Here is a 26,354-nt window from a genome sequence, read left to right on the forward strand (position 1 = left end):
TGGGGGGGTCGGACCCCCCCGATTAACCCCTTGAGACCCCCTGAAAGACTCAAAAGCAAAACCTGGGGGGGGTCTCAATCTTGTAAAAAAAATAAATAAAAGAAATTATATAATAATTTTATTGTCACTAATGATGTGTTTAAGAGATCACCATGTCAAGTATTTATAATTCAAAAATGTTAATAATAATTTGTTTAACATTAAGCTGAACCAGTCCTGCGCCTGCGCGTATGCAAATTAGCCATGTGCGAGAGCCCAGAGCAATGACGTAGGCCGTCAATAACAATGGCTAACAAGCGAAAGCAAAATCAAAGTTTATCACTGGCACACTTCGGATTCACAGACGATGTAAAGGGGAAAATCAGCTTTGCGCCGGGTGCAAACTAGCAACGACACATGCGTCGGTGTAGAAAGTCAATTGCGCCGGGCGCAAGATAGGGCCCTTCTTCTGTTTGGCGCACATGGCTAATTTGCATACGCGCACAGGACTGTCGGAATGGGAACATGTCGGACTGGCAGCATTACGGGGGCGCGATTACGGGCTGGCGGAGTTACATTTAAAAAACGCGTTCAAGTAAAAATAAATAAGAAAAGCGGAATCAATTTGTGGCGCTCGTTGTTCAATCTGTGGGGCAGCGCCACACATTGGCCTATGTGTGGGAAACACTGCACGGCCATCACACATGTGCTCATTCGGAGCATTGTAAATAATTTATTGTTTCATTGTTGTAGCCAGTTCATTTATGTAGGCTAATAAATGAACCGTCAACAATGCGATCGGGATTTTTGAGGGGGGGGGGGGGGGGGGGAGCGATCAGGATTGTTATTGTTGTTGGATGTGTGGCGTGTGTGTAAGCAGGCAAAAGCGTGTGTCACACGGTGAACCCAGCTCTGCTTCAACTTAAAAAAAAAAAAAAAAAAATCGTTCATACTCCGCGTTCGTACCACTAGAGAACGCTCGCGTTTGAGAACCACTGCTATAGGCCTACTGCATAAGAATAATTTAGATCGATATTGCGCAACAATCAGGAGATGGGGACCCCCCCGAATATTGAAGGGTATTTCGCACACTGTGTCAAACCATGTCTCAGTGACCGCTAAGACACAGGCACTCCGATACTCGTGGACGTAACGAACGTTGGCGGCCATCTCATCTGTCTTCGCTCTCAGGGACTGCGCGTTGATCAGCAGTGTGACAGGCAGGGGAAGTTTATTTTTCAGCTTTTTCAGCCGTTGACGGATGCCACTTTTACATCCGCGTTTGCGCTTCGTCCGCCGTGTTTTTTCATTAGATGCTGCTGTTGTTGTGGTTTTAAGGCATTCTGGGATCAATTCAGTGACAGCTGAAGAGGCCACAGGTGCGTGATTGCGCAACAGCAAGAGAGTCTCTCTGCTGTAGTGGATTTCACGGGCAGCGCCGCCAGCAGCGTTGTCGTTGTATCCATGAATGAAATAAATGTTTAAAAGTCCCCAAAACAACCAGATCGTCCACCATAGTGCAGGATCCATAGTTGCTGTTTAGTTCCGGAACGCACAAAGCATAAAAACGTATATATCCACTCAAACAGACACACAAAAACTACGAAAACTACGAAATGCCAACGTGAGACGCCACAGGGCAGCCACAGAGCAGCGCCCAGCATATACTATAAGAGCACAGACTCCTCCTTGTTCCGCCAGTAACCAATCACAGGGCTTGCCTGTTTTGCCAAAGTCATTTGTCTTGTGGCGCGCAGCTGCTCCCCTAGCGCAGATAAAGCGTCGTCCGTGTAATCAATGAACCTCTGTTGATTATAATAAACGCAGTTCATCCAGTCTGCGTTCTTTACCAGCCCGATCATTGGGGAGAGAGCTTCACCCCCTCCTGCTCCCTGGTTCCTAGCCTTGTGTTTACGGGCTGCTCCCCTGGGTGGTCCGCTCCGTTTGTATCTCTGGCTCCGGGCCGCTCTTTCCCTCCTACCTTTGTCAGCGTCTCCTAAGCTGGTGTCGTCCTCCTTTATGGGAGGGATCAGCACAACGTGGGTCACTGCTGGCAGCCTCGCACCGCCTCCCTTTCCAAACTGTAGGGAGTGTGGATCTGAGAGTCTCGTCACCACACGACCACAACTGATCCAGAGACGCTATAGAAGGAGGAGACGCACCGCTGAAGAAATCACCCATTGAAATGCACGGGGAGACTCCGTAACGCCAAGACGGCCGTTGTTTGCACGTGTCCCGCCTCTTCCGGTGCCGTCGCTCCAATCGTTTTGCAGGTCCTACGCGGTCACGCTTTTTGCGACACTTATTATTTTCAATCAGGAGGGAAGAACCAGCAGCTGGAAGCGGCACAAGCAGCATCGACTGGAAAACTTGGACTACCTGTTATCTTGTTGGCTCGGCAGCAAAAGCTAACTTTTAAAGCTGACTTGCTGTCAGTGCAGTGCCGGTGTCGTTATGCCGTCAATGAAAACTGTGTCGTGAAGCATTGCGCATGCGCAGTCCAAGATTACCTGTAAGAAAAAGGGCTTTTAAAACGTTAATTTAATACAAAACCACCAAACCCTTTCAGCGACTTTAGTCTGTTTTTCATCGTGATTTCAAACACGTGTTTTTTATGACCCTTAGATCTCGGAAAATGGAGATCCAGCTCTCTCCCTATTCATTAGACAGGGCCCTGGTCTTGTTAAGACCAAATAGCTGCCCGAAAGGCGTGGCCAAGATGGCCGCGAGTGAGAGGACTTGCCTAGAAGGACTTTGACTGATCTGCCACCACTTCATCCTGGCTCTGGAATAAACACTCATTATATGCGAGTAGCACATTAAACACATGACCCTCTTTAAGCTGACTACTGTCGAGGCCATTCCCCTTTAACAGAGATTGCGTCTGGGCCAGGTGAGATTCCCACTGCAGTAAAGCACACAATACATTGGAAAGCAAAAGGTCCTAGGTTTTAATGCATGCATACATTAGACTCCTCTCTAGCAGAGTGAGTCCTGAATACAGGTTGACATGGTTTCTTATACAGTTTCAGACCCTCCCCACACAAAAGGTTCATCAAAGAAGAGAGGAGAAGACCAAAGGACAGATTCTTCTCTCTACGACCCTTCTGTCCCAACACCTAGGAATACAACGGTCGGGGTTCACGACAAACAAATGCAAATTCCAGATGCCTGTCTTTGTGACGTTCTCACCCAAAGCACAAGGATCAATAGACAGCTGGGAGGAAATGGGCGGGACAATCAGGGTTGAAACTGAGGACACTACAAGTTACACAAGAACAGACAAACTCATCAAACAACAATTCGGATACGTCGATTTTTCCATCACACTACCTTTTATGGCTGGCGCTGAGCCATGTTCCCGTCCCGTCAATACAGTCTGTGGTGATGTTCCAAATGACGTTGCATAACTCCTCCTCCACCCGCCCAACGCCGTCCGCCTCTGTACCTTCTTCACTGTTGTGGAAACGTTGTCCTCCCCGTTCCACACGGAGCCGAGTCTCTTTAGGGGCTGATAATTCAGCGACCTCATTGGACGGCGTTGTGTCCGTCCCCCGACGTGACCTCAGACAACAGGGCGTGGCGTGGTCACCGTTACTTCTACGGAGATATGTGCTGTAGTCACGGGGCCCTGTGGGGAGCAGACACTGGGCTGAACACGCCGCCACAACCCAACAGTCATTTAGTTTGCTGCTGGCGTTGGGCTTCCTTCCTGCTCCAGCAGCCGCTGCGTTGTTCCTTCAGTACAGAGATCCCAACGTTATCTAGTGTTTGTTACCCAGAACGCGTCCCGACCACTTCTAGCGCACGTCTGACAGTCTTCTGCTGGGATCTGTTTGTGTTCAACCCGTTCAGACCGATTGTTTGACTTTGCCGTCTTGTACGGCCGCTACAGCAGTAGTTGTGGTTTTACCACAACGACTGTTTTAATGGGCTCATGTTTGATCTGTCTGAGTGTTCTCATTGTTGAAAAATTACTGTTTCTGATTTTGTTCATTACTTCAGAAAGGATTGACTGATTTGTAGTCGTAGGTACATCAGAGTCTACGGTTAATATTTTATTTGCCTTGGTTGTAACATTATCCTCTCCTGGTTTGGTTGTGGGGGTCGTTATTACCTCGTCCCCCCCCCCCCCCCCCGCGACCGGGTCTCCGCCCTGGGGGGGCTACAGCACCCCTACTTCAACTCACTGCCACCTCCCAGCATGCACCTGAGAGACACTAAGAACTACACCTCCCAGCATGCACCTGAGAGACACTAAGAACTACACCTCCCAGCATGCACCTGAGAGACACGAAGAACTACACCTCCCATCATGCACCTGAGAGACAGGAAGAACTACACCTCCCAGCATGCACCTGAGAGACACTAAGAACTACACCTCCCAGCATGCACCTGAGAGACAGTAAGAACTACACCTCCCAGCATGCACCTGAGAGACAGTAAGAACTACACCTCCCAGCATGCACCTGAGAGACAGGAAGAACTACGCCTCCCAGCACGCACCTGAGAAACACTAAGAACTACACCTCCCAGCATGCACCTGATGCACCATAGCAACGCATGATACACTGCACACACTGGGATTGGGATCACTGCGACCACTCGGAAGTGATCCCAATCCGTGTGTCCGGCCGTCTGTCTGTGGTTTCTTTCTTCAACGGACACAGAGACACTGAGGCACCGCCCCCCCCCCCCCCCCCCCCCCCCCCAACCAAAACCCAGGGAGGAGGTCCCAGAATAATATCAGAACAACATTATTATTATATTCTTATTATTCTTAAGGCACTTATGTAACATTATTTAGTAATAAAAGGAGAATGATGATGGGCTGAACACACGAGAACATTCAGTTGGATCCACTGAGTTGTTTATTAAAATTATGCTTCATTAACAAATGCAACAGAAAAATAGTCCCTTACATGTACACAATAAACACAAGGACAGAAACAATAGAAGCTGCAGACTTTACTAATCATAAACAGGTGTGCACGTATCTTTAATAACTGAACATGTTCTGCGGCCGTTTGGTTCCCAACAGAACACCAGGAATCAATACTCAGTTTAAAGTCATTTACAACACAGACCTCCTGGTTATTATGAATGAAATATAAAATCTGCTTTAAATCAGGTTCCTTTGGCAGCGAGCTGCTCTATTCACACTAACACTGAAGTAATGCATACTAGCCTTTCATGGCTCACAGTAAAACAAACAATCTCTCTTAACCTCTTGTTGTTCCTAAGGTCAGTCTTAAACTGCAAAAGACCCGCCTTCTTTGCTGAAGGTCTAGTCAGTGTGTCTGACAGACACGGTCATAGCACTAGAGGAGCAAGTAAAGGACAGCTAGCTTTACCCAGACCGAGGTCCAATCTACTGAAAAATACCATCATTTACACAACTATTTCATTATGGAATGAACTACCAAAAAAACATACGTTCTAGCAAAAATAGCAAATACAACTTTAAAAAGTCTGCAAAAAAATCATGTGGTCCATAATGTATATACATTTTTAATGTTGTCATTTCTTTTTGTAGCCTTCATATCTTCTTTAAACTTTTTTATTAGTCTATTTCTATTTGAGTTTGACATAAGGTCAAACAAGTGATTGTCTGTTGTCTATATTTGATGTTTGGGACCCAGGAAGACTAGCTCTCTCTCTGGTGTGTTGCTAATGGCGATCCTAATGAATCTAATCTCATCTAAATCATCCTTGTTAGGATTAGGACAAAAGTGATGATCAGAGCCCTGGAGAATAAAATATGTTAATGTCTGAAAATGGACAAATATTGTAGCATAAAAAAAACATGTGATTTACCATCAATAGGTATTTAATATACATTTCAAATAAAAAATGAAATCTTAATAAAACCTGCTCAGGTAACCCTATGGAAGATCTTAAAAGTCTCTTCCTTTCATGGTTTACCAGCATCAACTTTTAGGAAGCCCCATAAAAAGGAGGGGGAGAGGGAGGGGGAGGGGGGGATGGGGAGACGAGGGGGGAGGGGAGGAGGGAGACGAGGGGGGAGGAGGGGGAGAGGGAGATGGGGGGGGGGAGGAGGGGGAGACCAGGGGGGAGGAGGGGGAGAGGGAGACGGGGGGGAGGAGGAGACGGGGGGGAGGAGGAGACGGGGGGGGAGGAGGGGGAGAGGGAGACGGGGGGGAGGAGGAGACGGGGGGGAGGAGGGGGAGAGGGAGACGGGGGGGAGGAGGAGACGGGGGGGGAGGAGGGGGAGAGGGAGACGAGGGGGGAGGAGGGTGAGAGGGAGACGAGAAAGAAAGAGTGAGAGGGATAGAGAGAGAGAGAGCGAGAGACTATAACTGCCACAGAGACTCTGAGTCATCAGTCCTCTCAGGCCTCCATCAAAAGACACCCATCCTCTAACGCAGAAGCTGTGTGTGTGTGTGTGTGTGTGTATTTGTATGTGTGTGTGTGTGTGCGGGCGTTTGTGTTTGTGTACATGTGTGTGTGTGTGTGTGTGTGCCCGCCCGCCTGCCCTTACTTTTTTCCTACAACCGACCCCTGCTCGCCCACAGCCCCGGACGACGACGGGGGTGTGTGTGTGTGTGTGTGTGTGTGTGTGCTTACGTGTGTGTGTGTGTGTGTGTGTGTGTGTGTGTGTGTGTGTGTGTGTGTGTGTGTATATATATGTGTGTGTGTGTGTGTGTGTGCTTACGTGTATATGTGTGTGTGTGTGTGCGTGTGCGCCCCTCCGCCCGTCTGCCTTTTTTTTTTTTCTACAACCGACACAGAGACACTGAGTGACCCCACCCCCCTACGTAAAACCCAGGGAGGAGGTCCTCCTGGGTGAAGGTGGACCTGAAGGTGTGGATGTGTGTCAGTGTGTCTGAGGACCCTCCTACACCTCGGGACACTCTGTAGAAGGACAGAGTGCCAGCAGGCCGGTCCAGATACACTCCTACTCTGGTAGAGCCAGCGGCGGGGAGACGTATGTCTGTCCCTCTACCGTTGTACCAGGCAGAGTAAAGACCATCATGACAAAGAAGACTCCAGGACTTGTTGTTCCCTCCAAGCCTGCTATCAAGACCCCCTCCTCTCCTTGTGATTCCTCTGTATGTCACTCCTATAACAACATATCCTTTCCACTCTACCTCCCAGTAACAGCGGCCAGTCAGAGCCTCTCTACACAACACCTGGTGATAGTAGTCAAATCTCTCTGGGTGATCCGGATACGACTGGTCCTCTCCAGCCCACGTCACCTTTCTGTTGTCCTCAGACAGAGAGAGTCGTCCGTTGGCTGTGTTTGGGTCCAGTGTGAGTTCACAGGCATCTGACGGGAGAACAAGACATGATATTATTCATAATTCCCGAGATATTCCAGTTTATTCGCCCAAAATCCCCCCATTCATTCTCATTGGAAAATTAAAAAAATGCTGATTCATGCTTCATCCTCTTCAACCACTTAAGACATCATAACTTGGTCAAAATGACCATCATTACCGTTTACCATCGTTCAAACAATTAAACAAATCTACACATTTGTATCTTCAATAATATTTGAACAGAATTTCGATATCATTCATCCTTTTTTCAGAATCACAGTTTTAGTTTCATTCCGGATTCGTTTTCAGTTGGTCTCGCTCTAGCCTTCTGACTCAGCTGTTGCTCGTTGAGCAATCAGTGGACATCACAGCACTCTGGAGGAGTCTGGTTAAAGTCAGGTGGTGGAGGGTAGTGTGGTCTTTGTTAGCTGTTTCTCAATTGGCGTTCTCCTGTGTACTTGCGTTCTTGTGAAATGTCATCAGTGGTAGCCCAAGCACTGTTCCAATTCCAAGTACGTGAGTACTGTCGTAAAACCCGGAAGTGTTCTCGATGAGTTAGCATTAGCATTGACGTTAGCATTAGTGCTGCAGTTAGCGTTGACGTTAGTGTTGAAGTTAGCATTGACTTTAGCACTGCATTTAGCGTTGACATTAGCGCTGAAGTTAGCATTGATATTAGCACTGCAGTTTGCGTTGACATTAGCATTAGTGTTTACGTTAGCATTAGCGCTGACGTTAGCATTAGTGCTGCAGTTAGCGTTGACGTTAGTGCTGAAGTTAGCATTGACGTTAGCATTAGCGCTGACTTTATCATTAGCGCTGACGTTAGCATTAGTGCTGCAGTTAGTGTTGACGTTAGTGCTGAAGTTAGCATTGACGTTAGCATTAGCGCTGACTTTATCATTAGCGCTGATGTAAGTGTTAGCGCTGACGTTACCGTTGAAGTTAGCGTTAGCACTGACGTTAGCGTTAGCAATTAAGTTAGCATTGACATTAGCGTTAGCATTGACGTTAGCATTAGTGCTGCAGTTAGTGTTGACATTAGCACTGCAGTTAGCGTTGATGTTAGCATTAGCGCTGCAGTTAGCATTGACGTTAGCATTAGCGCTGACACTTGCATTGACGTAAGCGTTGGCACTGACGTTACCGTTTACGTTAGCACTGACATTAGCATTAGCACTGACATTAGCCTTAGTGCTGACGTTATCGTTAGTGTTGAATTTAGCGTTAGCAATGACTTTAGCATTAGCACTGACGTTAGTGCTGACGTTAGCATTAATGTTAGCATAGCAATAAATTTCGGGCTGCAAATCCTCGTGAACGTGCTCGCCCGTGACAGGGCAAAATGTCGCGCCGTCAATCAAATCTTGCCGCAGGTTTTTGCCGCGACAAATTTCGCCGATTCGCGTCTCTACGTTGACTTTGTATGGAATCGTGTCACGCCGTTGCGTTTGGTGTGAACACACAGTTACGTCCTCGCGGACCCTCCTTGCGTCCACCACAAGGGCCTGACGTGCGCCTCCCAAAGAATGTCACCTTCCGTCGAGGCGACGCAGCAGCGAGGGCTGTGATTGGTCCGCTCACTAAAACCCGACGCAGAACCATAAAGGTTCACGACTGCGTCAAAGCGTCTGCGTGGTCGTTGCGTTGCGTGAACATGGGACCATAATCAGCCTTTAACTGTTGGACCAGAGAACTGGTAGGTTTGTACACACACACACACACACACACACACACACACACACGTATATCTTAGTGCTGTCAATTGATTGCACAATTTGCTGTGATTAATCACGATCAATTGCTTTTTTTCCTCTTAAAGGGACACTGTAGCATTTTAAGAAATGTATTAGCTCTTCCCAGGTTTAAAGAGCTAATGAAGGATTACGATTTTTCAAAAGGACTCTGAAGTTGCCTGCTTCCTTATCAACAGGTAAGTCAATGTGTCTAAAGTCTAAATTACAAGCCTTTCTCATTGCTTGGTTGTGTAATTCATTACATAGGCAGCATAACAGTAGAACATGTACAGTTAACAGCCTCATTGGTGGATAGCAGCATGGTTAATGGTAAATGAACTGCATTTATACAGCGCATTTCTTGTAACCAGTGGCCACCCAAAGCGCTTTACAATATTACCTGACATTCACCCATTCATACACACATTCACACACCGACGGCGGCGTCAGCCACGCAAGGCGACAGCCAGCTGGTCAGGAGCAGTTAGGGTGAGGCGTCTCGCTCAGGGACACCTCGACACTCAGCGAGGAGGAGGAGCCGGGGATCCAACCAGCAACCTTGTGGTTACCAGCCAACCCGCTCTACCCCCTGAGCTAATGCCGGCCTGTTCATTGGCCGATCAGTTTTACCTCGACGCGACGGCTATCAGCCTGAGACGATAAACGTTACGTGGACCCCCCCCCCCACCACTTCCAACAACTCCGCCCACGCGCATCCCCGGACGAAAACAACTTCCCGCGCCTGGTCTGTCTGTCTGTCTGTCTGTCTGTCTGTCTGTCTGTCTGTCTGTGTGTGTGTGTGTGTGTGTGTGTGTGTGTGTGTGTTTGTGTGTGTGTGTGTGTGTGTGTGTGTGTGTGTGTTGTGGCAACCCCGCGCTGTCTGGAGTGGACGAAGCGCGCCAGCACCTCTCCATTGGGATCACCTGGGGGGGGGGGGGCAAGACGGCAGAGGGGTTTTAAGGGCCGGGCACGCGGGAGACGGGGAGGAAAGTCGAGTGGAAGACAGTCAGGGGTAAGGGACCGATATCCCATTTTTTTTTTTCTACAACCGACACAGAGACGCTGAGTTACCCTCCCTCCACCATACCCCAAACCCAGGGAGGAGGTCCTCCTGGGTGAAGGTGGACCTGAAGGTGTGGATGTGTGTCAGTGTGTCTGACACACATCTGACACGGCATGGCTGTCTCTCTACCGTTGTACCGGGCAGAGTAACCATCATCATAACAAACAAGACTCCAGGACTTGTTGTTCCCTCCAAGCCCGCTGTCACCACCACCTCTCCTTGTGATTCCTCTGTATGTCACTCCTATCTCAACCCATCCTTTCCTCTCTACCTCCCAGTAACAGCGGCCAGTCAGAGCCTCTCTACACAACACCTGGGACCAGGAGTCAAATCTCTCTGGGTGATCCGGATACGACTGGTCCTCTCTGACCAGCGTCACCTTTCTGTTGTCCTCAGACAGAGAGAGTCGTCTGTGGGCTGTGTTTGGGCCCAGTGTGAGTTCACAGGCATCTGACGGGAGAACCCCCCCCCGAAGTTGTTGACGGGGACGGGGACGGGGGGGGTATTATCGATAATAGAAAATGCGCTGATCTTTTTTTTTCTGGTGTACTCGTGCCGCCCCCCCTGTAATCCCTGTAACTGCCCGCTTCGCCCGTGCCTAAAACCGCCACTGCCAGGGGGGGGGCGGGAGCACGTGCCCCGGATAAACAAAGGGCCCGTTCATTTTTTAAATCAAAAATTGAGGGCCCCTGGCCCCTCTCCTGCCATCTTCAGCATGGGGCCGAACAGACTTAATGGCTACATTAAGACTACTACTAATACTACTATTTCAGACTACATGATTCTCAGATATTCCTCCACGATTTAACATGTCCCACTATGATTTAACATGTCCCACTATGATTTAACATGTCACTATGATTTAACATGTCACACTATGATTTAACATGTCACACTATGATTTAACATGTCCCACTATGATTTAACATGTCACTATGATTTAACATGTCACACTATGATTTAACATGTCACACTATGATTTAACATGTCCCACTATGATTTAACATGTCACTATGATTTAACATGTCACACTATGATTTAACATGTCACACTATGATTTAACATGTCCCACTATGATTTAACATGTCACTATGATTTAACATGTCACACTATGATTTAACATGTCACACTATGATTTAACATGTCACACTATGATTAACATGTCCCACTATGATTTAACATGTCACACTATGATTTAACATGTCACACTATGATTAAACATGTCCCTGTGGAGGGGGGCGGAGTCTGGCCGGTAGGGGGAGTATGGAGCACCAGGTCGGCTGGGGCGATTGGGTCTGATTGCCGACAGGTGTCCGCAATCAGACCCAATCAGGAAGTGTGTATTTATGTGCCTGCTTTGCCTTTCAGTAGGGGAGAGAAAACAGAGAGCGGCAGACGCTCGAGTGGACAGAGAGACAGAGGCCAAAGCCCAGAGAGCCTGGCCACCGTGTTCGTGGACCCTACTGTTCAGTTTCTTTCATTGTATGATTTACTTGTTGTTCGCTTTTGGAGCAATAAAGCGAACCGCGTGTTCAAAACGCCAAGACTGTGTCCGCCCACTCCTTGAACCCGCTACAGTGGAGCCCAATGTGGGGCGAGTGCGGCTATGGAGCAGTCACCATTGGCAGCGATACTCGGGCATCTCACGCAGATGTCCGAACGGCAGACGCAGCTACAGCAGGCGCAGAACGAGGTGCTCCTGGAGCTGGGCCAGTCTTTGACCGCCGATCGGGCGGTCCTCCAGGAGCTCCTCGTCTCCAGCGACCGCGATCGGGAACCCAGAGCGGCGGGGGCGGTGGGCCACATCCACGTCCCCAAGATGGGCGAGACCGACGACGCGGAGGCCTTCCTGGAGACGTTCCGGGGGGTGGCCGAGGTCTCCGGGTGGCCACGCCAGGAGTGGGCTCACCGCCTCCTGCCGCTCCTGACGGGCGAGGCCCAGCTCGCGGCCCACAGTCTGCCAGCAGGGGCCCAGCGGGACTACGAGGCGGTGGACAAGGCCATCCGGGACCGGCTAGGCCTGAACCCGGAGGAACATCGCCGCCGGTTCCGGGCCCTCACCTTTTCAGAAGGCGATCGCCCCTTCACCTACGCCCAGCAGCTGCGGGACCAGGCGAGGAGGTGGTTGGCCCCGGAGAGGAACAACCCCGAGGAGATCGTGGAGCAGGTGGCCCTCGAGAGGTTCGTCGAGGGGCTCCCAGCCAGAACATCCACCTGGGTCCGGTACCACCGGCCCGAGAGCCTCTCGGCGGCCGTCAAAATCGCGGAGGGCCACCTGATTCCCCCCTCGACCGACAGAAGACCACCAGCACCAGCACCAACCCCGAGCCCGCGGACCGGTGCGGCGGCCCTGCGGGGGTACAAACCCACCCCGCTACCAAGAGCGAGGTGGGGGGGGGGGCCCACTCCAGAGCAGGCGCATGAATCACCTTCCCCCCCCATCCCGCAGGCGGGCCCTCAGACGGCAAGGGAGGGGTGTTGGCGGTGCGGACAGCCGGGACACCTTCGGAGGGACTGCCCGATGATGGAGGTGGGCCAGGTTGTCCGCGTCACCGGTGCCCCGATCCCTCCCTACGGTCCCGGCGAGACGTACCGTATCCCGGTGAGGATACAACGGGGTACGTACCAGGCGCTGTTGGATTCCGGCTGTATGCAGACCATGATCCATCAGCGCCTGGTGCGGTCCGAGGCATTGGTCGAGGCGTCGAGCGTTTCGGTGAGGTGCATACACGGGGATGTTCACACGTATCCCTTGGTCCCTATCGAAATTCGCTATGGGGGAAAAACGCATAGGGTCAAGGCGGCGGTTAGTCCGAGCCTCACGTACCCCCTGATTCTAGGGATAGATTGGGCTGGGTTTCCAGGGGCAGTTAGCGAGAGTGCGGGGGTACGGACACGACAGATAGGGACATGTAAGTCATGTGCTGTGTTCTGCGCCGATGCGAGGGTGTCCGACGCTGCTCAGGGATCGGGGGAGGAGGCGGGAGGTTCTCAGCCCGAGGGCCGAGCGTCGACATTCCCGCCGGTGGACGATTTCCCCCTTGAGCAGTCTCGTGACGCTACTCTACGCTCCGCCTTCGACCAAGTGATTTCCATTGATGGTCTTCGGGTACAGCCAGACGCAGTGCTGACTTACCCACACTTTGTGGTGATTAGGGACAGGCTTTATCGGGTGAGTCGTGACACCCAGAGTGAGGAGGTTGTTACCCAGTTGCTGGTACCCAGGAGCCGCCGGGAAATGATTTTCCAGGCGGCGCATTACAACCCAATGGCGGGCCATTTGGGGTACGACAAAACACTGAACCGGATAATGGCTCGGTTCTATTGGCCGGGAATTCGGGCGGAAGTGCGCCGCTGGTGCGCCTCCTGCCCCGAGTGCCAGTTGGTGAATCCCCCGGCCATCCCCAGGGCTCCCTTGCGGCCCCTTCCCCTGGTGGAGGTCCCATTCGATCGCGTGGGCATGGACATTATCGGGCCATTAGAACGTTCCGCACAAGGGTATCGATTTGTGTTAGTCCTGATCGACTACGCAACCCGATACCCGGAAGCAATTCCGTTGCGCAATATCTCCGCGAGGAGTGTTGCGCAGGCGTTGTTTCACGTCATATCGCGGGTGGGAATCCCAAAGGAGATTCTCACTGACCAGGGCACCAATTTCATGTCACGCACGATCAAGGAACTTTACGGGTTGTTGAAGGTCAAGGCCATCCGCACGAGCGTCTATCACCCAGCCACAGACGGCTTGTGTGAGAGGTTTAACCGGACGTTAAAGTCCATGATCCGGAAGTTTGTACTGGAGGATGCTCGAAATTGGCATCAATGGCTAGACCCTCTGTTGTTTGCGGTGCGGGAAGTGCCTCAGGCTTCCACAGGGTTTTCCCCGTTTGAGTTGCTCTATGGGCGCAGGCCCAGGGGCGTCCTGGACCTCATTAAAGAAAACTGGGAGGAGGGGTCCAGCGACAGCAAAAACGAAATCCAGTACGTCATGGACTTGCGTGCAAAGCTCCACTCACTCGGGGTAATGTCACGTGAGCATTTGCGCCAAGCCCAGGAGAATCAGAAACGCCTGTACGACAGAGGGACTAGATTACGCGATCTCACGCCGGGGGACAAGGTCCTTGTTCTGTTGCCCACCTCTAGCACCAAATTACTTGCGAAGTGGCAAGGTCCCTTTGTGGTCACACGGCGAGTCGGGGACGTGGATTACGAGGTAGTGCGGTCGGACAGGGGCGACGCCCGACAGATCTACCACATCAACCTCCTGAAAAGGTGGAATGATGTGGTCCCGGTCGCGTTCGCCACGACGCTACCGGAGGGAGAGGAGCTTGGACCGGAAGTCCCTGCCCCGGGGCCCATCCCTCCGGTCGGCCGAGGAGAGGATCTGTCGGAGAGTCAGGCGGCGGACGTGGTCTCTCTACAGCTCCAGTTCGCCGACGTCTTTTCGCCCCTGCCCGGTCGCACCCCGTTAATAACTCACGACATCGAGACGCAACCGGGGTTAACGGTGCGGACACGCCCCTACAGGCTGCCCGTACACAAGCAAGACGTGGTACGGCGCGAATTGGCAGCAATGCTAGACTTGGGCGTCGTCGAGGAGTCCCACAGCGACTGGTGCAGCCCCGTCGTGCTTGTGGGGAAGCCGGACGGGGCTGTCCGGTTCTGTGTGGATTACCGTAAGGTGAATGCGGTGTCTAAGTTCGACGCCTACCCGATGCCTCGGATCGACGAGCTTGTGGACCGGCTTGGCATGGCCACCTACTACACGACCCTGGACTGCACGAAGGGCTACTGGCAGATTCCGTTGTCTCCAGCAGCCCGAGAGAAAACGGCGTTCTCCACTCCGCTCGGTCTGTACCAATTCAAGGTACTTCCGTTCGGGTTGTTCGGGGCCCCAGCCACGTTCCAGCGGCTGATGGACCGGGTGCTGCGACCTCATGCTGCATATGCTGCCGCCTACCTCGACGACATAGTCATCTATGGAGACGACTGGGGGCAGCATATGCAGCGGGTGGCGGCCGTCCTTCAGTCGCTGAGACGGGCGGGGCTCACGGCCAACCCGAAGAAGTGCGTGATCGGGCGGAGGGAGATCCAGTATCTGGGGTTCCACCTGGGGCGGGGGAAGGTCCGGCCGCAGGTCGGTAAGACCGCGGCGGTCGCTGCCGCCCCCCGCCCCAGGACCAAGAAAGAGGTGAGGCGGTTCCTGGGGCTGGCGGGGTACTATCGGCAGTTTGTCCCAAACTTCTCCGACCTGGCCAGCCCCTTGACCGACCTCACCCGGAAGAGGGCCCCAGATACGGTCCAGTGGTCGGAGCCATGTCAGGTGTCGTTTGATGCTATTAAAACAGCCCTCTGCGGGGAAGCCGTCCTGTGTGCTCCTAATTTTGCTCTCCCTTTCTCCGTGCAGGCAGACGCGTCGAATAGGGGGTTGGGCGCGGTCCTGACCCAGCAGGTGGGGGGGGGCGACCGACCGGTGCTGTACCTGAGCCGGAAACTGTCGGACCGGGAGGGTCGGTACAGCACCATCGAGAAGGAGTGTCTCGCCATCCGATGGGCGGTCGGCGCCCTCCGCTACTACCTGCTGGGTCGCCAGTTCACCCTCTATTCCGACCACGCCCCCCTCCAGTGGCTCCACCGGATGAAGGATGCCAACGCGAGGATCACCCGGTGGTACCTCGCGTTGCAGCCCTTCCATTTCCGGGTGGCCCACAGGCCGGGGTCGCAGATGGTCGTGGCTGACTTCCTCTCCCGTTCCGGGGGGGGGGAGTAGGCTACGGCCGGATGGGTCCCCGGCCTGTGTCGGGCGGTGGGGGTATGTGGAGGGGGGCGGAGTCTGGCCGGTAGGGGGAGTATGGAGCACCAGGTCGGCTGGGGCGATTGGGTCTGATTGCCGACAGGTGTCCGCAATCAGACCCAATCAGGAAGTGTGTATTTATGTGCCTGCTTTGCCTTTCAGTAGGGGAGAGAAAACAGAGAGCGGCAGACGCTCGAGTGGACAGAGAGACAGAGGCCAAAGCCCAGAGAGCCTGGCCACCGTGTTCGTGGACCCTACTGTTCAGTTTCTTTCATTGTATGATTTACTTGTTGTTCGCTTTTGGAGCAATAAAGCGAACCGCGTGTTCAAAACGCCAAGACTGTGTCCGCCCACTCCTTGAACCCGCTACAGTCCCACTATGATTTAACATGTCCCACTATGATTTAACATGTCCCACTATGATTTAACATGTCCCACTATGATTTAACATGTCACACTATGATTTAACATGTCACACTATGATTAACATGTCCCACTATGATTTAACATGTCCCACTATGATTTAACATGTCCCACTATGATTTAACATGTCCCACTATGATTTAACATGTCACACTATGATTTAACATGTCCCACTATGATTTAACATGTCCCACTATGATTTAACATGTCCCACTATGATTTAACATGTCCCACTATGATTTAACATGTCCCACTATGATTTAACATGTCACACTATGATTTAACATGTCACACTATGATTAACATGTCCCACTATGATTTAACATGTCACACTATGATTTAACATGTCACACTATACGACCACAGTGCCAGGAAATCGGTTCACGACACATGCAGCAACAACGCAGCAACAAAGTGTCAATAACAATGGATCCCGAGTTCCTATACTAGTCTAGGCATTATAATGGCGGTCAGGGTTAGGGTCAGGGTTAGGGTTAGGGTCAGGGTCAGGGTTAGGGTTAGGGTCAGGGTCAGGGTTAGGGTTAGGGTCAGGGTCAGGGTGAGGGTCAGTGTTAGGGTCAGGGTCAGGGTTAGGGTCAGGGTCAGGGTGAGGGTTAGGGCGTAGCGCAGTGAAGTCTAGAGAGATGTGCGGATGAGCTGTAATGTCATCCACACCTGCTGCTTAATATCAATAATCCACCCGCAGCAACGTTTTTTTCAACAACTGATACCCACACCCGCCCGATCATCATTCATTTAGGGTGACCAGACGTCCCGGTTTTGCGGTAGGCCATGCTATCTATGAATGAGGGCAAATTGACAGAGAGGGTTATGGGTGTAGATCGTTCTAGATCTGCCTTTATCCTGGTAAAGGCTTCAGACGGTTAAGGCCTTACATGTCAGGGAGACCATGTATAGAACCGTCCTAGAGCCAGGAGCCATCGCTAAATATATTGTTTAAACTTGCTACAATTTCTCTCAAATTGCTAGAAAAGGTCAAAAAAATTGGAAGCTCCTTCCAAACCCAGCTGAGTTCTGTTTATATTATATAGTCTACAATATAACAAGCAGGCCTACACCAAGTATATGAAATGTCTCAAAGGAATACGTCTCTCAAAGTGATTATTGAATGCCATTTATATGGCGTGTGGCGGGTTTAAATATCTATCCCTGGAGTGTTGGCTCCTCTATTATATTATTTACGGTAGCCATTTACGTGGGAGCACGCAGTGTGGATGGACTTTCCATCTCTAAAGTTAGTGTGTGTTGAGATGAATCAAACAAAACTGACACTTACATCTCTGTGGAGCTGGTTTCAGCCTCCACACTCCACCGTGCTCCACACTGGGGAGACAAAGAGAGAGCAGCATGTTGTCTTTAAACAGGAAACATTATTCACATGTTAACAAAGAGAGAGCAGCATGTTGTCTTTAAACAGGGAAACATTATTCACATGTTAACAAAGAGAGAGCAGCATGTTGTCTTTAAACAGGGAAACATTATTCACATGTTAACAAAGAGAGAGCAGCATGTTGTCTTTAAACAGGGAAACATTATTCACATGTTTACAAAGAGAGAGCAGCATGTTGTCTTTAGACAGGGAAACATTATTCACATGTTAACAAAGAGAGAGCAGCATGTTGTCTTTAGATAGGGAAACATTATTCACATGTTAACAAAGAGAGAGTGTGCAGATGGCTCCGCTGCATTCATGTTAGTATCACGTTAGTATTATTATTCACTCGTGATTAAGCACATAATCAACCAGAACTCGCTGATGGCTCGGTTGTCTGTAACGTTGTTAACTGATTAAGGACAGACAGCTAACCTCGTCAGCTGACTGCGTGGGTCACACACTCCGCGCCAATACAATCGTTGGCTTTTTGGCGGGAAACCTACAACCGCTTCCGACCACCTCAATGTTAAGGCCTAGCTGCATGCTAACCCCCAGCTCCACGCTTACGCCTAGCTCCATGCTAGGCCACGCCAAATATGAGTGTGTTGCACTCACTATCAATAAATATTTTATAAAAGTACTCTGAATCCTAATTTACTGACTCATCATGCCTGGCTCCATGTTAACATCCAGCTCTATGCTAACCAATCATTGGCCAATCAAAAAACAAACACACTCAAACGTCTGGTTTTAAACCAACACATTAATTCACCAGACAGTTAGTGCCAAACACAGCAATACGCCAAATGTTAATGTGTTGCACTAACTATCAATAAATATAATTCTATAAAAGTCGTCTGAATCCTAATCTGCCGTCTCATCACTTTCTACACAACATGCGTTACAACTGCGTTTTGAAAACACTTCATCTAGCAGCGGCTTGAACCCTTGTAGGAGACTTTGTCCCTGAATGGTGAGCTGTCCTCTCCATACCTGAGAGTGTCCAGTCTCCAGCGTGGATCCTCCAGTCCAGCAGAGAGCAGCGCAGCTCCAGAGTCTCCTGGGTGATTGTAGCTCAGGTCCAGCTCTCTCAGATGGGAGGGGTTGGAGCCCAGAGCTGAGGCCAGAGAAGCACAGCCTTCCTGTGTGACCAGGCAGCCAGACAACCTGCACACACACGCACACACACACACACACACACACACACACACACACACACACACACACACACACACACACACACACACACACACATACACATACACACCATTTATTATATCTGGTTGAGAGCAGTTCGTACAAATACACTTTATAAAGTGTATTCATTCCATATTGAGGACAAGTAAAAGCTTTATTGATACTTTATGGAGACAAAGCTGTGTCACCCTGTCTGAGAACAGGAAGAGGAAGTGGGGAGATGACATCATCACAGACAGCAGAACTTCCTTCACTTGGATGTGAAACAGGATCTTAAACAAATGCTCCTTTCTCAATAGCTATAACTCAATGAGATATTGTTCGGTTATAGTCAGGAGAACTCTGCTGTGTTTGGTACGCTAACACCGTTTCTTCACATGTTCTAACATTGTGTAGAACCAGGGAGTGTTTTGTCAGCAGGGAAATGAGCAACAGAAATGCATCAGGCAGGAGCAGCACTTACTGGTCTAGAATAACCAGTTTGAAGAAGAGGCTGATGACTGACCTGAGAGTTTCCAGTGTACAGTGTGGACTCCCCAGTCCAGCAGAGAGCAGCTTCACTCCTGAATCCTTCAGATCATTGGTACTCAGGTCCAGCTCTCTCAGACTAGAGGAGTTGGAGCTGAGAACTGAGGCCAGAGCTTTACAGCATCTCTTTGACAGATTACAGCCATTCAGCCTTCACACATAATAAACAGAACATGTTAGGGACTGTGATTAAAATAACACATCTTTAACTTATTACATAATGAAGGAATGTTATTAGTTGAAAAAAGATTTCATCAATCATTAGATGTTTAAATGTTTATTATGTTTCAGGTGTAAAATGTTAAATATTTTTATTTGTGTTTGAAAATGTTTTCTAAATGAATACTACTTCTATATTATGCTATTTTTAATATGCTCTCATGTGTACTGTTATACATTATACGATAATAGTACACCTACAGAGATGTTTTGTATATTATTATAATTTTTTATTCTTCTAGTATGTTTATTATGTTGTGAGTAGAATAGTAATGCATGTTGTTATGAACCTACAGATATCTTATGCATATTATTTTAACCTTATATTCCAGTTTTATGTATATTGTGTTGTGTGTATTGTTATACATGTTATACGTGAACCTACAGAGATGTTTTGGAGGCTTTGACCACTGGCAGCAGCCTCAGAAGACCCTCCTCTGAAGCAGAGTATTTCTTCAGGTCAAACACTTCCAGCTCCTCTTCTGATGTCAGTAGGATGAAGACCAGAGCTGACCACTGAGCAGGGGAGAGAGATTCTCTGGAGAGACTTCCTGATGTGAGGTACTTTTGGATCTCCTCCAGTAGAGAACGGTCGTTCAGCTCATTCAAACAGTGGAGCAGGTTGATGCTTCTCTCTGGAGAGAGATCTCCATTTAACTTCTTCTTGATGTATGACACTGTTTTCTCATGTGTGCATGAGCTACTTCCTGTCTTTCCCAGCAGACCTTGTAGAAGATTCTGATTGGTCTCCAGAGAGAGGCCCAGGAGGAAACGGAGGAACAAGTCCAGGTGTCCGTTCTTACTTTGTAAGGCCTTGTCCACAGCACTCTGGTAAAGTTTGAGCGTTCTTTTTGTTGTTTCTTTGTTTCTCACAAGAATAGACCAGAGCGATTGTCCTAAAAGCAGATTGACACCAGTCTCAATGAAGGACAGAAAGACATAAAGGGCAGCCAGAAACTCCTGGATGCTCAGATGGACAAAGCAGAACACCTTGTCCTGGTACAGCCCACACTCTTCTTTAAAGATCTGGGTGAACACTCCTGAGTACACTGAGGCTGCTCTGATATTGATGTCACACTCTGCCAGGTCTGCCTCGTAGAAGATCAGGTTGCCTTTCTCCAGCTGGTTAAAAGCCAGTTTTCCAAGAGAAACAATGATCTCCCTGCTCTCTGGACTCCAGTGTGGATCTATTTCAGCTCTCCCATGGTACTTCCTGTCCCCCTGTATGGACTGAAGCCTCAGAAAGTAGATGTACATCTGAGTCACGGTCTTGGGCATCTCTTCGATCTGGGATCTTTTGAAGATGTCCTCCAGAACTGTAGCAGTGATCCAACAGAAGACTGGGATGTGACACATGATGTGGAGGCTTCTTGATTTCTTGACGTGGGAAATGATTGTGCTTGCCAGCGTCTCCTCTCTGAATCTCTTCCTGAAGTACTCCTCCTTCTGTGGGTCGGTGAACCCTCTCACCTCTGTCACCATGTCAACACACTCAGCAGGGATCTGATTGGCTGCCGCAGGGCGTGTGGTTATCCAGATGCGAGCAGAGGGAAGCAGGTCTCCCCTGATGAGGTTTGTCAGCAGCACATCCACTGAGGTCGGCTTTGTGACATCAGTCCAGGTCTGGTTGTTCTGGAAGTCCAGAGGAAGTCGACACTCATCCAGACCATCCAAGATGAAGACAACTTGGAACTGGTCGAATCTGCAAATTCCAGCTTCTTTGGTCTCAATAAACAAGTGATGAAGAAGTTCCACCAAGCTAAACGCTTTCCCTTTCAGTAAATTCAGTTCTCTGAAAGTCAAGAGAAATGTGAAGTGTATGTCATGGTTGGCTTTTCCTTCAGCCCAGTCCAGAGTGAACTTGTGTGTTAAGACGGTTTTACCAATACCGGCCACTCCAGTTGTCATTATTGTTCTGATTGGTTGATCTTGTCCAGGTAAGGGTTTAAAGATGTCTTCACATTTGATTGGTGTTTCCTCCTTGGCCGGTCTCCTGGAAGCTGTTTCAATCAGTCTGACCTCATGTTCCTGGTTGACCTCTCCACTGCCTCTCTCTGTGATGAAGAGCTCTGTGTAGAAGTCCTTCAGAGGTGTTGGCTGTCCTGCTATAGCAATTCCCTCAAACACATGCCTGGACTTCTTCTTCAAATGAGACTTGAATTTATGTTGGCACTCGACAGCAGCAGATCCTAAATGAGAAAACAACAGAAGACATGTAAATATTTCCTCTTAAATGATCAACTTCATGATATTTAGAGGCTTTATAACTTTGGTCGAAGAAGCTGGTCATAACAAGGACTGCGCATTACAGATTCAAAATGTTCAGGATTATTAAAGTGTAAATCCGGCATAAATTGAACCCAGGGTCTTTTTCTGCATGAAAACCGATCAAATAAGCCGTTTAGGTCATTTTTTCGTTGACCAACCAGTATAGTGCTTGCCCAGAGCAACACTAAGAGCCCAAATGGCTAACAGTGCATTGGCTAGGGGTGGTGCGCCAAACGCTTCCAAACTGCATTTTTTAATCATTAATATTGCTCAGAATAGCACAAAACATCTGCAGTAGCATGACTAGGGTCCCTACACATAAAACGGAGCATCAACAACTTAGTTAGCATAACTGGCGTTTATAAAAAAAAGACTGCATTTTGAAGTTATTTCAAAAGCAATAGTTGACTTGTAATAATGATAGTGAATCAGTGGAAACTAATTTGCTATGCTGATATAACAAGATAGTGTTGCATTTCTTCCACTAAGTTATTCTGCTATTGATTTGCAGTATATTGTTTAACATTCTGTAACCTGATAGACCCACAATAATCCTACATATCTGGATCAAACCATTTAACCTGATAGACCCACAATAACCCTACATATCTGGATCAAACCATTTAACCTGATAGACCCACAATAACCCTACATATCTGGATCAAACCATTTAACCTGATAGACCCACAATAACCCTACATATCTGGATCAAACCATTTAACCTGATAGACCCACAATAACCCTACATATCTGGATCAAACCGTTTAACCTGATAGACCCACAATAACCCTACATATCTGGATCAAACCATTTAACCTGATAGACCCACAATAACCCTACATATCTGGATCAAACCGTTTAACCTGATGTCCCACAATAACCCTACATATCTGGATCAAACCATTTAACCTGATAGACCCACAATAACCCTACATATCTGGATCAAACCGTTTAACCTGATGTCCCACAATAACCCTACATATCTGGATCAAACCATTTAACATGACACCCTTACCCTAACCTGAGGGAAGATATCTCAACATTGAAAAAGGGATGTAAAAAATCTCAGGATATGTCATTTCGTGTGAGCAGAACAAATAAGAGTCTCTTCTGCACTTCAAAATAATTATTCATTCTGTTTTCAAAATAAGAGTCTCTTACCGCCCCACAGTGTGTCAGCTGGTTCCTCCTGGTCCATCAGGCAGAGCTTTGTGCCTGCAGACTATTAGCAGATGGAGATGCTATTTTATGTTCATGTAGAGCTTAAGTCAAATATCTTGGTGGACATTTACACACCTTGATCAGCTCTGTTTGAGGCTGTACAGACTGAGCACTGGTAACCTTTGACCTCTGGTGGGGTTGTCTGTGGGGAGAACACACACAGTAAACATACAGGAGAGAGAGAGAGAGAGTTTATATTTATACTGTGCAAGTATCCTGTGTAATTGTATTTATTTAGTTATTATTCTACGTTTTGTATCTTTATTTAATTTTTACATTATTTTCACTTTTTTTTTATTGTGTTATTTTGTGTCTTATTCATCCCTTAATCTCTCTTTCGCTGTACTGTTGACTCTTGAGCTGCAATAACAAGAGAGATTCCCCTTGTGTGGGATTCATATAGTTGATCATATCTTATCTGCTTGTGAATGTTTTATTGGTAAATGTCTTTGTGTGTGTGTGTGTGTGTGTGTGTGTGTGTGTGTGTGTGTGTGTGTGTGTAAGGAGTACAGGTAAACTGTAATCCTCTTCAGTTAGTTAATGATTGATTGTGAGAGAGAGTATCAGTAGAGTCTGATAACAACCAACTGGTCTGTTGTCATGGTCTGTTTGAAACCCCTACCTCTCCTCTCTGGAGGGGCGTCCATCTTTAAAGACAGGAGGTAGACCCATAGAGCGGTCACTCTTCATGGAGACACAGCTGGGTCCAGGGGAGTCTGCTCTCTGCTGCTGGACTCTTCTAGAAAAACAAGAACCAGGATCAGACCATGTCAACCACGTCACTAAAACAGCCTTATCCCTCCTCTCATTATCACCATGTCAACCACATCACTAAAACAGCCTTATCCCTCCTCTCATTATCACCATGTCAACCACATCACTGAAACACCCTTATCCCTCCTCGCATTATCACCATGTCAACCACATCACTGAAACAGCCTTATCCCTCCTCTCATTATCACCATGTCAACCACATCCCAAAAACATCCTTATCCCTCCTCTCATTACCAATATGTCAACCACATCACTGAAAAAGCCTTACCCCTCCTCTCATTATCACCATGTCAACCACATCACTAAAACAGCCTTATCCCTCCTCTCATTATCACCATGTCAACCACATCACTAAAACAGCCTTACCCCTCCTCTCATTATCACCATGTCAACCACATCACTAAAATAGCCTTATCCCTCCTCTCATTACCACCACCTCTGACCAGTTACTGTTTAAATCTTCACCTCTTCTTAATAGACTGATTTCCATCTTTAAAGTATAGGTATAGGTATATCCATAGAGCAGAGCATATAGTATAATAACATTTAACTGGTCTGTTTTCATAGTCTGTTTGAAACTCCTACCTCTCCTCTCTGGAGGGGCGTCCATCTTTAAACGTAGCAGGATCATCCATAGACCAGTCACTCTTCATGGAGACACAGCTGGGTCCAGGGGAGTCTGCTCTCTGCTGCTGGACTCTTCTAGAAAAACAAGAACCAGCATCACACCATGTCAACAACATCACTAAAACAGCCTTATCCCTCCTCTCATTATCACTATGTCAACCACATCACTAAAACAGCCTTATCCCTCCTCTCATTACCACCATGTCAACCACATCACTAAAACAGTATTATCCCTCCTCTCATTACCACAATGTCAACCACATCACTAAAACAGCCTTATCCCTCCTCTCATTACCACCATGTCAACCACATCACTAAAACAGCCTTATCCCTCCTCTCATTATCACCATGTCAACCACATCACTAAAACAGCCTTATCCCTCCTCTCATTACCACCATGTCAACCACATCACTAAAGAGAGAGAGAGAGTTTATATTTATACTGTGCAAGTATTCTGTGTAATTGTATTTATTTAGTTATTATTCTACATTTTGTATCTTCATTTAATTTTTACATTTATTTTGTATTTTTTATTTATCACTTAATGTCACTTACTGCAATAACAAGAGAGATTCCCCTTGTGTGGGATTCATACTGTGTGTGTGTGTGTGTGTGTGTGTGTGTGTGTGTGTGTGTGTGTGTGTGTGTGTGTGTGTGTGTGTGTGTGTGTGTGTGTGTGTGTGTGTGTGTAAGGAGTACAGGTAAACTGTAATCCTCTTCAGTTAGTTAATGATTGATTGTGAGAGAGAGTATCAGTAGAGTCTGATAACAACCAACTGGTCTGTTGTCATGGTCGGTTTGAAACTCCTACCTCTCCTCTCTGGAGGGGCGTCCATCTCTAAAGATAGGAGGTTTATCCATAGACCAGTCACTCTTCATGGAGACACAGCTGGGTCCAGGGGAGTCTGCTCTCTGCTGCTGGACTCTTCTAGAAAAACAAGAACCAGGATTTATGGACGTTTGATAGATGCTGTATTTTTATAATCTCTGATAACTCCTTACCTTTTCTCAATAGACTGATTTCCATCTTTAAACTGGTCAGGATGATCCATAGAGTGGTCACTCTTCATGGAGACACAGCTGGGTCCAGGGGAGTCTGCTCTCTGCTGCTGCTCTGGGCTTCAACACAACACACACACAGCTGTTACTCAGACTAATGATGGAGTAGGGCTGGGCGATATGGCTGAAAACTGTATCACGATATAAGTGTTTCACATCGGTCGAAAAATATAAACGTAAACATTTTTATTTTAAACTTAACCTTCCCCTGATTGTAGGCAGGCAGGGAAAAGGAATGTCAACACAACCATGGAAAACTCAAATAAATATAAACATAAGTCTGAATGAAAATGAACATCACAATGAAAACTTAACAATTATCAATTATAAAGTGCTCAAAAACATGTGCTACAAAAAAGTGTTCTAAAAACATTTGCAGTGTTAAATGGTTAAATGTTAACATAAGAGATGAGATCATGAGATCACTATTGCATTACTTGGATTAAAGTTTATCTTCAACCTAGAACATGGAACATATGGATGTCATTGTTGTTGGGACATGGAGATATGTCCAGTACTGTCATGAACCATCATCCATGTTGTAAAGATCGCTAGTTAGCATGTTCGCTAACTAGCGATTAGCGCCTATTAGTGATTTTGTTGTTATGCTTGCTATCCATGTTATAACGAAAATGCCTACATTAAACAGAATAATGATAATGCCATCAAAGGGGGAAATGGGACATGGAGATATGTCCAGTACTGTCATGAACCATCATCCATGTTGTAAAGATCGCTGGTTAGCATGTTCGCTAACTAGCGATTAGATTTTGTTGTTATGCTTGCTAT

General features: G+C 48.1%; 1 protein-coding gene and 1 pseudogene across 3 annotated transcripts; one reads left to right on the forward strand and one right to left on the reverse strand.

The window, feature by feature from the left end:
- Nucleotides 1-6,716: 6,716 nt before the first annotated feature.
- On the reverse strand, nt 6,717-23,242 carry LOC311370986 (NLR family CARD domain-containing protein 3-like; the record flags this gene model as incomplete). Of its 2 annotated transcripts, XM_084489250.1 has the most annotated exons (7): nt 23,180-23,242; nt 23,045-23,105; nt 20,001-21,804; nt 19,374-19,547; nt 18,665-18,838; nt 17,573-17,619; nt 6,717-7,270 (listed from the first exon to the last, which is right to left on the reverse strand). In XM_084489250.1, the coding sequence occupies exons 2-7, from the start codon at nt 23,079-23,081 to the stop codon at nt 6,717-6,719; spliced, it is 2,790 nt and encodes a 929-aa protein (XP_084345376.1). In that variant the 5' UTR covers nt 23,082-23,105; nt 23,180-23,242. The 2 variants fall into 2 exon arrangements, with proteins under 2 accessions (XP_084345376.1, XP_084345377.1); XM_084489251.1 differs by lacking the exons at nt 6,717-7,270; nt 17,573-17,619; nt 18,665-18,838; nt 19,374-19,547 and having other exon boundaries at nt 19,997-21,804.
- Nucleotides 11,668-12,586, forward strand: LOC311370987 (annotated as a pseudogene). The gene has a single exon. The product of its transcript is annotated as an uncharacterized misc_RNA (transcript).
- Nucleotides 23,243-26,354: the final 3,112 nt, after the last annotated feature.

The sequence above is a fragment of the Micromesistius poutassou genome (assembly GCF_964030765.1).
Source record: "Micromesistius poutassou genome assembly, contig: SCAFFOLD_2314, whole genome shotgun sequence".
Lineage (NCBI taxonomy): Eukaryota > Metazoa > Chordata > Actinopteri > Gadiformes > Gadidae > Micromesistius > Micromesistius poutassou.